This window comes from Corapipo altera, unplaced genomic scaffold (assembly GCF_003945725.1).
Source record: "Corapipo altera isolate COAL_440 unplaced genomic scaffold, ASM394572v1 59, whole genome shotgun sequence".
Classification (NCBI taxonomy): Eukaryota; Metazoa; Chordata; class Aves; order Passeriformes; family Pipridae; genus Corapipo; species Corapipo altera.
The window spans coordinates 984,032-998,719 of NW_020884917.1; the positions used below are offsets into that span (position 1 = coordinate 984,032).

Below are 14,688 nucleotides of genomic sequence, written 5' to 3' on the forward strand. Positions count from 1 at the left end.
CTTCCAGGTGACTTAATAAGTTTGAATGTGCTTTTTAAGAGTAGCTTATCTTTTACTTTCTAATTTCAAAGTTACACAGGATTAAAGTTGCTAGTAATTGTTTAGCCAATCCAAGAAATTAATAGAGGCTCTTAAAATGTTTCTGGGCACTAGAAAATAAATACAATAATGTAAAAAGGGAAGCTGAAGTCCTACTGGAGTATCTCTTCTCACCTCTCCTCCTTCTCCAGGGATCGATGGGAAGTCCTTTAACAAGACCTACTCCACGCTCCCCAGCAAGTTGGTCAAGTCCTCTCACTTCCCCGACCAATACATCGCAGAACACTTTGTCACCAAGGTGATGTAGGCTGGTGGTGTTACAATTCTGCATCTAGGGTTTCATGGCACATTATCCAAAGTCGTAACCCCAAAGCATGAAGAAAACTTGGCACAAAAATGACAGATGTTTAAAAGTAGTCACCTTTTCCTCCGTAGAATGATAGTACAGTGAACTGATAGTACATTGACAAGTGCCAAAGCTGGCCTTAGGTGGGAAAGGGCTGTGCATTTTGGTATGCAAATGGATTAGCAAGAGAAGGAACAGAAGTATTCACCTCTGACAAATGTTAGAATATGTCAGCTGAGTGTCGTGGTTAAACTCCAGTCAGCAACTAAGCACCACGCTGCCACTCACTCCCCCTGTGGCAGGATAGGAGAGACAATCAGAATATAAAAGTGAGAAAACTCAGCAATTTAATAGGTAAAGCAAACCTTCTTGTGCAAACACAGCCAAACAAGGAATTCATTCACCACTTCCCATGGTGGGCAGGTATTCAGCTGTCCCCAGGAAAGCAGGGCCCTATCACTTGTAACAGTGACTTGGGAAGACAACTGCCATCACTCTAAACATCCTTCGTCCTTCTTCCCTCTGTTTTATATGCTGAGCATGACTCCACAGGTCACCTGTCCTGGTTGTGTCCCCTCCCAGCGCCATGTGCACACCCAGGCCCCCTCACTGACAGGGCTGTGTGAGGAGCAGCAAAGGCCTTGGCTCTGTGTAACACTGCTCAGCAGTAACTAAAACATCCCTGAATTATCAACCCTATTTCTAGCACAAATCCAAACATAACCCCCTACCAGCTACTATGAAGAAAATAAACTCTTTCTCAGCCAAAACCATCACATTGGGTCATGAAACCAGACTTAATATTGGGGAGAATAAAGAATTAAGAGTTTTTAAATGGGTTTTGTGATACCAATCTTGCCAGTGAAGTGGACTTTGTAATTTTGCTTTTACCAGTCATCTTCCTGTTGAGTTCTATCAGTCCTCCTTACTTTGGGACTTCCTTCAGAAAGATGGTATAAAACTTCCAGGTGTTTCATACTCAGCAGAATAAAACAGCAAAAGAAGTTTGTTTATTCAGGCAGATGCTGCTACACAATGTAGGCGTTCCCTTGGCTGCTTTCTGTCAGTGGCAGTATACCTGCTAAGACATACCATAATACAGTTTTGTATTGTGGAGAACCAGATTGCTTTCTTAATGAGTTTCAAGAAAAGTGATAATTTTATTAATACCTCTTGAGTCTCTGTAGTTGTATGCTAATGTGATTTAAAAATATGAGGTCACAAAATAAATCTTATCTTAATTCCTGTGTCCTTCTTTGTGGCCCACAGTGCATTTGACTATGACACTGAAAATATGAATTCTGAAGATATTTACAGCTCTCTTCGTGGAGTCACTGAAGCCATTCAGAATTTCAGTTTTCGTAGTCAGGAAGATATGAATGAGCCTGTAAAACGAGATGCTAAAAAAGATGATGGTGATTCGGTGAGTATTTAAACTCAGTGCATCTTGGTATCAGCAAACTAAGCCAGTGTCTGATTGATTACAGATGATAAAGCATCTGTGTCAGGAGGTTTAAGTCTTACGACTTCTGAAATGGAATGTTTCTTCTGAATTGAACTTCAGAGCTTTAGAAAAATATGCTCCTAGACTTGAACCACATTTTGAAAATGTAAATACTAATTCTAAGTTGCACTGCCTGTTTATTTTAAAATGTTAACAGATTAAAAACAGATGATCTTGCAATACAGCTGGAGTTCAGTTTTTGAGAAGCTTGCACCCTAATATATGTTTTCCTGAAGGTTTTATTTATTTTATATAAAACCTGTGGGTTTTTCAGTGCTACGTGCAGTGTTTAAAAATTCTGCTTCTGTGGAACTTCGGCTTTCAGATTTGTTGAGCTTGCCAAATATGCTTATGCTTAAACACATTTTTAATTAATTTGCATCAAACTTGTGAGATAAAATACTGACAGCTGTTACTAGTTCATAACTTTTTTTGGACTATGTACACTTTCCTTTTTTTGTTTTTTTTTTTTTGGTTTTTTTTTTTTTTTGGGGGTTTTTTTGAGGAAAGCAAAGTTTAGGGAACTGTTTCAAACACTTCTTGTTTGGAGGCTAGTTTGAAATTTGTAAGCTTTTGCTGCATAAATGAATTAGTAATGTAGTCAGTTGAAAGGTGTGTCCATTTCATATGTTCATATAATATTTCCCCTGCAGATTTGCAGTGCTTCTGGAATAGTAGACATACGAGCAGGAAGTGGTGTGAGCGATACAGGTCGAACAGCCCTTGATAACAAAACATCTTTACTCAACACGATGCCTCCCCACTCCTCACCACGCTCACGAGATTATAACCCATACAATTACTCTGATGGCATTGGTCCATTTAATAAATCTGCTTTGAAGGAAGCCATGTTTGATGATGATGCAGAGCAGTTTCCTGATGGTAAGCTTCAGATTACATTCTGTGTTGGAAGAAAAATTATGAGATTTTCCATCTTCGAGTTCGATTTCTGAATTTATTATTGGCAATGTATGTGGTGACAGTGCCACTTCTTTGAGAGGTTGTTACAAATACTGTATTTTGAACTAGTTTACTTGTTAGTAATCCACTGGAGTTACATTGTTGGATTTCCTGGTATTTGTAGAGATTAAGGGCAAAAATTAGGTAAATACTGAACTATATTGTACAATAACTTCTGGTAGCACATCTTGTAGCAGTATTGTCAGTATAAACTTACTTCTCAGATTGCTTTATGATTGAAATTTAAAGGGGAAGGGTGGGGGAAATATTTACAGCAAGGAAGTAAAACTGGATTAAACCAGTTAGGGAATGAGGTGAAAGATTAAGTATTTTGTTAGTAATATATTTGTATTTGAAACATGACATTGGCATTTTCTATTGACTAAACATTCTTTTAAAACAAAACAAAACAAGCAGGCTTTTTGCCAGGAAGGTGGTTCATTTAGCTCATGTAAATCCAGGAACTTGGGCTGCTGTTTCAGAAGATTCTAGAGCCTCCTTATAATATTTATCAGTATATCTTTGGGTAATTTTTTGTATCTAAATGTTGGGAAGGTTCCAAAGTAGTAGTACTATCATTATTTTAATAAGCAGTCGATGGTTCTCATAATCTGGTATTCACTGGTTTTGGTATTTCATATTCAGCTATAGCTTAAGTAAATGTATTTCTTAATAGTGAGGGGCAGATTAATTTTCCCCTTTCTGCCTGTTTTGCTTCTGTCATCCAACTGTGTTTATAGAAACTGTTGAAAAACAAAGTTATTTTCTGACACGGTGTTTTCTTCACTATTCTATAAGTCTTTAGGTTTGCATTAAATAAAAAAAAAATCCAAGTAAGGTACATTTCTCTTTGTTTTCTGTTTTATGAAGAGGCATATAGTATAGCCAATTATTTTCTGAAAAAGACTGAGGGGAAAGCAAGTTTTTATGAATCATGTCATGTACATATTAATAATTAAATAGCTTTGCCATGCACATACAGGGCCAGTTTATGATTGAGATTCAGTATTACAGGGATCCCATTTTACATGAGGGAAGCATCTTTATACCTTCTGACAACTTATTTTTGGATACTGCGTTAAACCAAATGTAGTCTGTGTTGCGCCAGCATGATCTGGTTTTGTAGAAACTCATGACTGGCTGGAATGAAGCATCCCCATCCAGTATTAGTTTGTCTTGGCTGGAGAAGTACTGCAGTGCATTATTTAGGTCTGCTTTTTAATAGATGTTAATAAAGTACTTGCTTTCATTCCTATGTTCACCCTTAGTATTTAGTTATATCATGTCTATTTTGTCATTTGTGTGTTGTTTTTAGAGTTTCATCTAAGATAGCTTGGAAAAAGTCTTAATGAGAAAAGATACACTTGGCAAAATACTTTGTGCTTACAGTTTCTCAGTTGGGAGTTACATGCTTCTCCCATAAACCTAAAGGGCTCATTGGACATCAGATTTCAGTTTTCAGAAGCTCCAGAGAATTGCTACCTGTTCATGACAAAATTATGTTAGTATTGGACTCCCAGCTATCCTGTTGTGTATTACTGGGAGAAAGATGAGGAACAGGGATAGATGGGAAAACCTTAGCTACTGATATAGTCCTGTCAGCAGCACTGGGATACAAACGTGTATTCTGCAGATGGTTTGTCTAGAAGTTGAAAATTTCCAGTAGAGGAGATGTCACAGTGTAACTTCACATGATCATTTGAGTGTTTTGCCTCTCTTACCATAAAAAGGTTTTCAGAGTAGCAGCCTAAATCTTCCAACCACTTGCACTTTGTTTTTTCCCGGGGGAAATGCTGAAGCATAGGGAAACCTGGCTTTCAAAGTCACTTCCAAACTCCTTAAAAGCAGTTCCCAGTGTCTGTTTGAAAAGCAGTGTTCTTCTCTAAAGAAACTATTTATTTTAGCTTATTTCCATGGATAGTGTTTTCCAAACATTTTCCTTTTTACCTGCCACTTTGTATATGGGCTTAAGATTTCTGCTTTTTGTGTCTCGCCTTACCCTTAGCATCATTTTTTCTTTCAGACCATTACTCTGATTTACCATGATAATTTTCAATTTTTATCCTGTTCTCCAGAATGTTTGCAGTTGCTTTTAAGTTGATGTCATCTGCATATTTTATATTCATTCTATACTATTAACAAAAGCATCAAACAGAACCAGGCTCTGCACAGACCTGAGCAAGGACATCACTTGTATCCCCCTAGATTAGTAGAAAGCCATTTATAGTCCAGTCCCCCTGCAAGTAATTCATCAAGTTTTGCACCAGCCTCATTTGCTTTTTTGCTTTTTGCAAACATGGTCACCATGTTTGCATGCCTTTTGTATTAAGATGCTATGGGTGACAGTAGGAAAATCTTTCCTAAACTGAGGATATACCTGTATGTTCCCTTTGAACCCCTACACTGTTTATCCTGACAAAAAAATATTATTTGATTGGTTTGAGAAGAGCTCTTCTTCATCAAATATTTAACTCTCTAATGCATATTTTAATTAATTCAAATGAAGGAACTGCATCTGCTCTTGTTCATTTGTGTTTTTTTTTCTTTCTGAAAAAGAAATTTTGAGAGTAGACTTTGAACATGACTTCTTTCCTGCTTCTCCATTCTTATCTGGAGAATGTTTGGAAATCAAACACTAGGTGCGAAGTCGTACAAAGGAATGGAAAATACAGACTGTGAAGGCACACCCTTCTTGGTTATCTTCATGTTTTTCAGGAATTTCAGTTATTTCCTCGACTAATGAAGCTTCTTTCTTCCCCTTACTTCTGCATGGGCATGGCTGTTGCATTCCCCTGTCTTTACCCCTTCCCTCCATACATTAAAGATGACACCACAGTGAAAATACTTTATTTTAAATGATATGGGTAGTTTTGCTAATTAAGTGGCAATATGCATTCCCTGAAATAGGATTTGCTCTAGCTGTAATCCTCACAGTTTGGTAGAATATGCATAATAGTTCTGGCAATAAAAATAATGATCTTGATTCTGTAAAAGCAATTGTCCATTCTGCTCATCTCTGCTGATTAATAACTCACCTAATGCAACTTCACTCTGTCCTTTAGTCAAGCATTAATCATCCATTAATATAGAGATAGCAGAAGTGCTTGCAGTTTGCTTTCAGGTGCTTGTGCTCCTGTTATTCATGCAAAACAATGCAAATAGGAATGTGGGGTTCAAAAACAGCATGATTTTCATAGTAACTGACGTGTGATTTTAAGATACTTGATTCTATGGTATTCAGCTTTTTTCTTTGTGCAAGTGCTTTGTACAGTATTTACAAGTTGCAGTATTGAATACAAGATGTTCAAGGGCTGTGGTTTCTCAGTATATGATATAATTAATTTGTTATGGAGAATGTATTTTGTGTGTTAATAAATGGAAGCATTTCAGAAAAGATGCAATGCAGGAACATGTGCGTTTTATGCCAGAAATTTCAAACTTTTTCCAGAAAAAAATACATGTTTCTGTTAAGTCTCAGTGCAAAGATGGAAGCTATATGCGTTTCTTTCTTACAGGCTAAGTGGGTCTCAATGATGGAATAAAGGCAACAACTTGATATTTAATTTTCGTTAAGACTCATTTTTAAATTTCGTGACTATTTGCAGATACCTTTGTTTGAAGTCCAGTGTTTATAAATATGGCATGTGTCACCAATACATTTATCCATCATCATAGAATCCTCTCTAATCAAAACTAAAATCCAGGACCATCTCGTAATTGCTTGCTGTTGGGAGTCTCCATGGGACAGATGGCCTGATTTGCTTTTATTTCAGCTATTTTGTACCAAGCACCATTGTTGTACATTTTTTCCCCCTGCCTTTGTGTTGGCAGCCTAGCTATTGTTGTGGGATCATGACTTACAAAATGCTAAACAGTTCTGTAATACTGACAGAGAAAAGGGATGGAAGGGTCATATGGGAAAGGTGGCTCTTCAGTGTAGGTCAGATTTGGATACTGCAAGCATAAAAACTCTAGCAGTAAAATAGCCTGCAAGGGTTTGCTTTTTTCACAATATCATTGTAGGGGTGTTTTGGTGATTGTAAGCTTGTTCAGGAATGTTGGCTGTACTGAAAAAGTGGTAGCCAAATTGCAATTTTTGCAGACAAATTTTGGGAAAAAAATGGGAGCATGCTAGAAAGCCAGCTAGCCATCGTAGAAAATATTCTTCAGTTGTACAACATGCACTAATATTTATTTGCAGTGACCAAGGAACTGTGTCTGTGTATTCCTTTTTGACAGAGCCTTCCATGGACCATTCTGATCTGGTTGCTGAGTTACTGAAAGAGTTATCAAACCATAATGAGAGAGTTGAGGAAAGAAAGGCTGCCCTGTACGAGCTCATGAAGTTAACTCCGGAAGAGTCCTTTAGTGTTTGGGATGAGCACTTCAAAACAATACTACTTTTGCTGCTTGAAACTCTTGGAGATAAAGAGGTAAATTTAGATTAACCCAGTTAAAAATGTTAACAAAGCACATAGCTTACTTTCAGTATCTTTAAAATTTGAAAGGGCACAAACTCCAATGAGTGTTTAAAAAAAACCAAACTGTGGAAATACAAAAATGTCATGAAGTCTGAGAGCTCTGATGGTGAAAAGGGCATCAGTGATACTTACCTTCTTCAGTATTCCTATTTGTTGATTCTGACACGATAGTTTGAATGAAGTGTTTTTTCACTGGGCTTCAAAGCTGGCCTGTTAATAGCCTCTGAAGGAATCTAGAGTATCAAAACATCATGTGTGGCAAAGCATTTAAAAATATATTTCTAAAACACAGTAATGCTTATTGTTAAGAGACTGAGTTCTATGTAATTGTTCTCTGCAGAGGCCATGTGTTTGAAATTACTGAGGATCAAAAAGACACCAATGCTTGTGTTTAATTTTAAAAAAAAATCATATACAAAAATGTATTTGCATGACAGTTTTGTCAACCCTCGTGTTTGCAAGTTAACTTCTGGGTAGCCTAGATAATTCAGATTAGTTTAGCAGTGTGTTTATGATATGCCACCTGAATTTTCTGCAAAAAAAAAAATTGAGAAGGTTTTTTTTCCTAGTTTTATTTGTTAACACAAAGTTCAGACTGTATATATGTGCAGAGCATAATCTAATATTTTTCCATTATTAAAGACTTTTTCAGCAGCTCAACAAATGTTAAAGCATTTGTCTGTTTAAAGATACATAACTCATTTAATTTCATATTGAATCTTTAGCATGCAATTAGAGCTTTGGCTCTGAAAGTTCTAAGAGAAATTCTAAGAAACCAGCCAGCAAGGTTTAAGAATTACGCAGAGCTCACGATCATGAAGACGTTAGAAGCACATAAGGATCCTCATAAGGAGGTTAGTAATCAGTTATTTCATTTGTTTAAGGTTATGACAAATTATTACAAGATGAAACAGCTGTCCAGAAAATGTCTAGCTCTTACTGATGAAGTAATTTGTTTAATAACAGGCATATTATTATATATTTAACATGGGTATGCAAGAAAAGAAAAACCAACCTGCAGTTTTAAAAGTGCTCAAATGGTTAATATCAGCCCTAACAACAATTACCTTAGGTGCCATTCAAGGGGGCAGTGTAACCAACAGTGTATCACTATAGCTCTTCAAGGAGTAACTCAAAAAAAGTTTTCCCTTGTTTGGCATCTTAAGCCAAATATAGGTGTTCTGGAGCTCTGTAACAAGCTTTTGGATTTCATTAAGGTTTATGGTTGAGAGATGAGACTAAACATGACAAGGAGTTGTCAACCCTTTCCGCTTTCAGCCAGCTCTGCACCATTTGAGAGCATGGCTGTGGATGGTGTAAGGGGAAAATGCACAGGAAGGTATCAAAGGGGGAGTTGGTTGTAGCCAAGAATAGTGAGGGGATGCAGAAGAAGGGTAACTGTAACCTTGCTCGAAAGTATTTGTGATGCCTGCGTACAGTAAAGGGTAATGCATGTGGATATAAGAAACACAAATACAGTAACCAGCCCACTGTTAAGAAGTTGGCATCAGTGTCACTGATGCCATGGAAAGAATCCAGGTTTATTATTAAATGAGTATGTCTTCCCCATGCAAGGCCACTTACTCTGTGAAACTTTATGTGGATTTTCAGGTTTTGAAGTCAGTTGCGATTCCTTCCATGCCAGTTGACATTATCACTCACCTGATACTCATTTCTCTTTTCCCTGCACCCTCTTGATTTGTTTCATGTAGTGTATTTATTAAATTGTCATGTCCCCATCATTCCTTCTCTATGGCTGTGCTTTTTTCTCTCTCATGGCTTCGTGTGTTATGAGAGAGAGTAAAGGGCACAAGGATGGAAAGAAACAGTTATGGAGGTTTTTGTACATCATTGGTGTACAAACCACCATCATTTTGTACAGTGGTTTCTCCTGCTAGATAACAGGTGCCACCGCAGCACTAATATGAAGATCAGATGTTAATTTTCTCTCTTATGCCCTTGTTGTGTCTTGAGCTTGTGTACCTTTCGACCTCCTACCTAATTACTCTTGTTCTGCTTGTTCTTCATATTCTTCAGGATTAACGTACTCTCTTTGTCGTAGTTTCTTTCAAAGACAGAGGGGAAGAAAAACAGCTAGATTGACTTCTAGAAATGGCAGTCTAGGCATATCATTAAACATGCTTTTGAAATGAATGTGAAAACATGTTTTATCAGTGATCACCAACCTAACAAACAATAACAAATGACAAGAAATTACATGCCAGCAAAGGTAATATGGGAAAGAGTTGTGTTTTTAAGAAATTATGTCCACCAGTTGGAATCAATTACCTCTTCACATATTTCTACAATATTGTAGAGTTCTTGATAGGAAATGTTTATACTCAAAACCATTTAGTGCCAGACAACAAACTATAATGTACCAGTCTCATATAAATCATTTTTCTGTCTTTTACTTATTCTTTCAATAGGTGGTGAGATCTGCTGAAGAAGCTGCTTCCATGCTGGCCACTTCCATTAGCCCAGATCAGTGCATCAAAGTTCTCTGTCCAATTATCCAAACTGCAGATTACCCCATTAATCTGGCTGCAATCAAAATGCAGACAAAAGTTATAGAAAGAGTATCTAAAGAAACCCTTACTCAGCTTCTACCAGAGATTGTGCCAGGTCTAATACAGGTAAGGAGAGAAGAAAGAAGAAAAGAGAGGAAAATAAACAAACCAGAAAAAAAAGTGTATACCTAAGAATTGCAAAGACTTTTTGGAAATAGTATCGCTTGGTTCTCATGAAGGATTTCATGTGTCTGATTGTTGATGGCTGCCTTAACCCAAAATAACTCATAGTGGGAACAAACTCTTTGATTAGCAAGTAGCTAAATTATAACTGTGATTAGTACTCAAAGGAAATATCAGTGGGATATAAAGCACTGGTTATAGTTAAACTTGGTAGATACTTTTAGTTACAAAGTAATTTTTGTTGTTTGTACCTTTTTCTAGGTTATATAATTTGGTCTGAAATTCTTCATGTTGTATTTGTGTGTAATGTTGGGTTTTATCACTTGGGGTTTGGGGGAGGCGAGAGGAAAGAAGCAGTTGTTTGGGGATAGTTAAATAAAACAAGAAGAATATCAGAGGTTTCTCTTCCTTTGTCTTTAAAAATAAATTCTTTCCTACCTTATCAAGATCCAAAATATTCCGTCTGATGGATAGACTTTTCAGAGTTGGCAGCTGAATTCTGCAGATGTCTGCCTTTAATGGGTGTGATCCATACATCTATCTGCAGGAAGGTAGAGGCAGAGAAGTGACCCTCTGAGAAGGGAGTCTGAGTGAGACAGCCAGGCATGGGATGCTAGCAAAGTGGCAAAAGAAACAAAAATCATTAAAGAAAGAGATGAGTGTTAACAAAAGAATCTTTAGCTGTTATGAGAGTTCTTCTTTCAGAGTTAGGAAGCTCTAAACTGTGAGTGGTCTTCTGCTTTAAGTAAATATCTGTATAATCTAGAACAGTTCTCGTAACATGCTCCCCTATTGCATGACAGCAGCTCTGTTTTCAGTGTAACTTATGAACAGGATTGTGTGGGTTTTAAATTCAGCCTGGAAAATGATTATCAATGGTGATTAATAAGCAGCCTGCTTTTTAACTGCATACTCTGTATCTGCGTGTTTGTTTTGTTGTTGGAATGCTTTATTGGGCTACACTAGCATTAATTTACTGTACACTTCGATGTATTTATTACAGTAAATAAGTAAATAGCTTTCTGAGGCTTTTAATCATTAACTGATAAGGTATTAATGTTAATTTTATTGCTTTCTAGGGTTATGATAATTCAGAGAGCAGCGTTCGTAAGGCATGTGTTTTCTGCCTTGTAGCCATTCATGCAGTAATTGGTGATGAACTAAAACCGCATCTCAGTCAACTCACTGGCAGTAAAGTAAGTAAAAGATACCATTTAAAGAAATCTGGGTTCATAATTGCATGTATGCATTTGCATTTTGGTTGCCATTGCCAGAAAGTTTCAATAAATTATGTACTTGAAGGAGAATATCAGGACTGCTGAAACCTTCTGAGCATTAATGTAACTTCACCATAAAATATGGAAAACTGAAAGTCTGTATGTATTTATTTATGCAAGAGTACAAACTTTGGCATCAAGATAATTATTAAGCTATATTTCTTACTGCTTTTTAATGTGTTTTGTTACTTGTATGCAGGTAGTAGGGATAATGGCTATACTCGGTATGGCTTTTCCTATCAATGTTTTTCTGTCTTGTTTTTCATGCAAGTTCTGATTGGAAAACAAGGAATGTAATATGTAGTTGTTAGATACAGAAGTTTTATTTATCCTTCCTCCTTGTTATTTTACTTTCATCAGTCCTTTCAGAACCTCTAATTTGAAATAATAGTAATCAGACTGTGGTCCTTTTTGTTTCAGGGTATTTATGATTTTATCTTTTACATGCAGTTTTTTGCATGTAGACTGTTAATTGTGAATTTCTTTGTCCTTGGGAATAAAGTGGGACAGTTAATTTTCTTTATCTGTAAAGACTGTTATATCTTAAAAATACTCTCTGGCAATGATTGTATTTAAAGTGATTCTAGACAATACTGGAAGTTTTAGTAAATACCAGCATCAACAACTCTGACTAGAGGCTTAAACCTTAATATTAATTTAAAAGAAAAAATCAACATAATCATATTTAGAACAGCATTGTAATTTGAGGAAATTATTCCATCTATCTTAATCTAACTACCTTAGATAATAGTCTTCTTTATATCCTTGAAGAAACTTGAGCACTTTCTTTGTGACAAATTTTGCTTGTGTTTGATGTTTTCTTTGGCAAGTATGTTCCCTTGGAATCAGCTGTATAAAATATAATTTTTGGGGGGAAAAGAAAAAGGATTAATGTCTCCTTTGTACCATTCCTGTAGTCTGTCTGTACAGTTCGAAAATACTAAACAAAGTGAATTTGTCTTAAATTTGCAGATGAAATTATTGAACCTTTACATCAAACGTGCACAAACAGGCTCTGGAGCAGGAGATACAGCAGCAGATATGTCTGGACAAAGCTAATGAAGCTGACAAGAGTTACCCAGGTCTCCTAAAGCAAGGGCAAGGCCCTCTTCAGTGAAAGGAAAATCCTTACATACAACTTCTGGAACTTTTTTCTTGGGTTTATTTTTTTCCCCCCTTTTTTTTTTTGGGTTTTTGTTTTTTTGGTTTTTTTTTCTTTAACCAATGGCTGTCCTCAGCCTGCATGTGACTGTTGCAATAGAATTATTCCAAATCCAAGGAAAAACAGTGTTAACATAAGTTGATCAAAGCAGAATAAAATTTTAAAATAATCTTATCCATCAGTTACCCTGTTCATAATCCTCTGTGTCTTCCCATTAACTTTTGCCAGTGTTACTGTATTAAAAAAGATTTTTTTAATGCTAATTAAAAAGGTATGCTTTAAGCTTCAGAAGTTAAAATATAAATTCTGTTGCTTTACTCAGCTGCAGATAACATTACTTTTTTATTGCTGTTTTGTTTGAGTATCATGTCCTTCGCTAGAAACAAGAAGTGATGTGAAACAAGGCTGAACTAGTCTGAACTGCAGTGAGACTCGTTCACTGTGTTGGTGGTTCATCATCTTATTTACAGCTTGTTTGGGATATTCTGGAGATTGAGAAATATGCCTATAAAAAGAAAGCTGGATTGATCCAGTTCTGTAAAAGTGATATTGTTCATTGGTTGTATGTTTGTTGCATAAATAAGAATTTAGTGTGCACAGCAGAGGACTGGTACAACCAGTACCTCTTATGTGGAAGACAGCCCTCCCAGGGTAGCACTGCCGACCTGGTGATAGCGTGGCAGTCTGCTAGCGAGCAGCAGAGTTAATGGTCACTTGATGGACCTGAACCATCCTTGTCACCTTTCGTTCTTCAAGCAGGATGCTTCAGAATGGAGTGCTCTGCCCAAGCATGCTCAGTATGTACTTATCTTTATCACTAGAATGTTTCCTCTCGACCTAATTTGCTGGAACAAGTAGTCTTGTATTGTAACTCACATGGGATTTTATGACAACAGTGCAGAAAACTATTTATTCCTTACCTTCCTAAAAGCACCAAGATTTTCTGCATTGAATTTAAATGGGGGGAGGTGGGGGAATAGTCACAAATGCTATGGATCTTGCCACCTTTTAATTTAAAGAAGAATATATATTTTGGATGAGTAGGAAAAGCTGCACCAAATTATTTGCATGGTTTTCTTGAATAGCATCCTCAAGACCCATCTGGATTAAGGTGTGGAAATGTTTCAAGGGTTTGTTTTTCCATTTTTGAAAAAGAGTTAGTATATTGTGAATAATGGTTCTTTGTATTTATGAAGTTGATAATGGAAAGAGAACAAAGATAAGTAACTGTGTCCCTAAATGTTGTCTTTTTCTTTTTTTTTTTTTAATTTTATTTTCATGTTTTTGATATAAGCAGCAAGCTGATTTAACTGAGAAATGGGATGAAACAGTGCCCTTCCCAGGAATGGTGGACCTTTTTTTTTCCTGACTTTCTTCCCTTTGATTGTGATGTTGTCTAGTTGTAGGAAGTGTATCCTGATAAGAGAGAAAATTGTGGTGCCAAGGATGATGATCTATGCTAGGCTAAAATTCTCTCTACCTCTTCAGGGTGACTAATTTTTGACTGAGCTGCTGCATATAGCACCCAGTAGAAAAACTATCTACAGAAAAAAAATCTTCTTTATTTTTGTTTTCCAAATTATCACTTAATATGTATTCTGAACTCTACTCTTCAACATTGCAGCCAAATATCATAAGAAACTACTTACACACATTACTTGCTAGGAACCCTGAAAAACAAAACTGAATAAAAAAAATTAAGTCAGATGCTTGTAGTTACATGAAAGGTTGTTTTTACTTTAGTCTGAAGTGAATGCAATAGAAAGAGCTAAGATGTGGTTATTAAAGAAGCAATGCCATTGCAGAGATTTATTTGGAGGAAAAGTTGTAGAAATATATGTAAAGACTTAAAACCAAGACTGTCATAACACATTGCTAGCCCTTTTTAGCAGCTACATCAAGAAAATAGTATCTCCTCTTTCTTTCCTTTGTTACGTGTAACATCCTTGTTGTTTTCTACTGTTTAATTACATTGTGTATTTATAGTTCTATGCTTACCATTGTGCATATACTGGCAATAAAATGTACATAACATTACTTAAAAGATTAGCAATGTATACATTCTGGTTTTCTGCTTTATTTGATCACATGCTATAAGAAAAATTATAAATGTGATTGATACAACATTGGTTTTAAAAAAAATTATCCTTATCTTCATGTTTTGTGTGTCCAAATGATGTTTCTTTATATACTCTTGTTACTAAATCTGACTTGGCATTTGAGAAC

The 14,688-nt window shown here is 36.2% G+C and overlaps 2 protein-coding genes across 42 annotated transcripts in view; both read left to right on the top strand.

The window, feature by feature from the left end:
- The window catches only part of CLASP2 (cytoplasmic linker associated protein 2), a 151,358-nt gene extending 136,839 nt beyond the window's left edge, over positions 1 to 14,519 (top strand). For all 38 annotated transcript variants that reach the window (XM_027655814.1, XM_027655798.1, XM_027655796.1 and 35 more), the window contains 8 exons: positions 231 to 337; positions 1,655 to 1,808; positions 2,543 to 2,771; positions 7,089 to 7,282; positions 8,056 to 8,184; positions 9,760 to 9,966; positions 11,103 to 11,219; positions 12,273 to 14,519. In XM_027655814.1, coding sequence (XP_027511615.1) covers positions 231 to 337; positions 1,655 to 1,808; positions 2,543 to 2,771; positions 7,089 to 7,282; positions 8,056 to 8,184; positions 9,760 to 9,966; positions 11,103 to 11,219; positions 12,273 to 12,359 — 1,224 coding nt within the window. In that variant the 3' untranslated portion in view covers positions 12,360 to 14,519. The remainder of the gene's footprint in view (positions 1 to 230; positions 338 to 1,654; positions 1,809 to 2,542; positions 2,772 to 7,088; positions 7,283 to 8,055; positions 8,185 to 9,759; positions 9,967 to 11,102; positions 11,220 to 12,272) is intronic.
- Positions 13,160 to 14,688, top strand: part of UBP1 (upstream binding protein 1) — a 53,442-nt gene continuing 51,913 nt past the window's right edge. For all 4 annotated transcript variants that reach the window (XM_027655837.1, XM_027655839.1, XM_027655838.1 and 1 more), the window contains exon 1: positions 13,160 to 13,259. In XM_027655837.1, the coding sequence (XP_027511638.1) occupies positions 13,180 to 13,259 (80 nt within the window). In that variant the 5' untranslated portion in view covers positions 13,160 to 13,179. The remainder of the gene's footprint in view (positions 13,260 to 14,688) is intronic.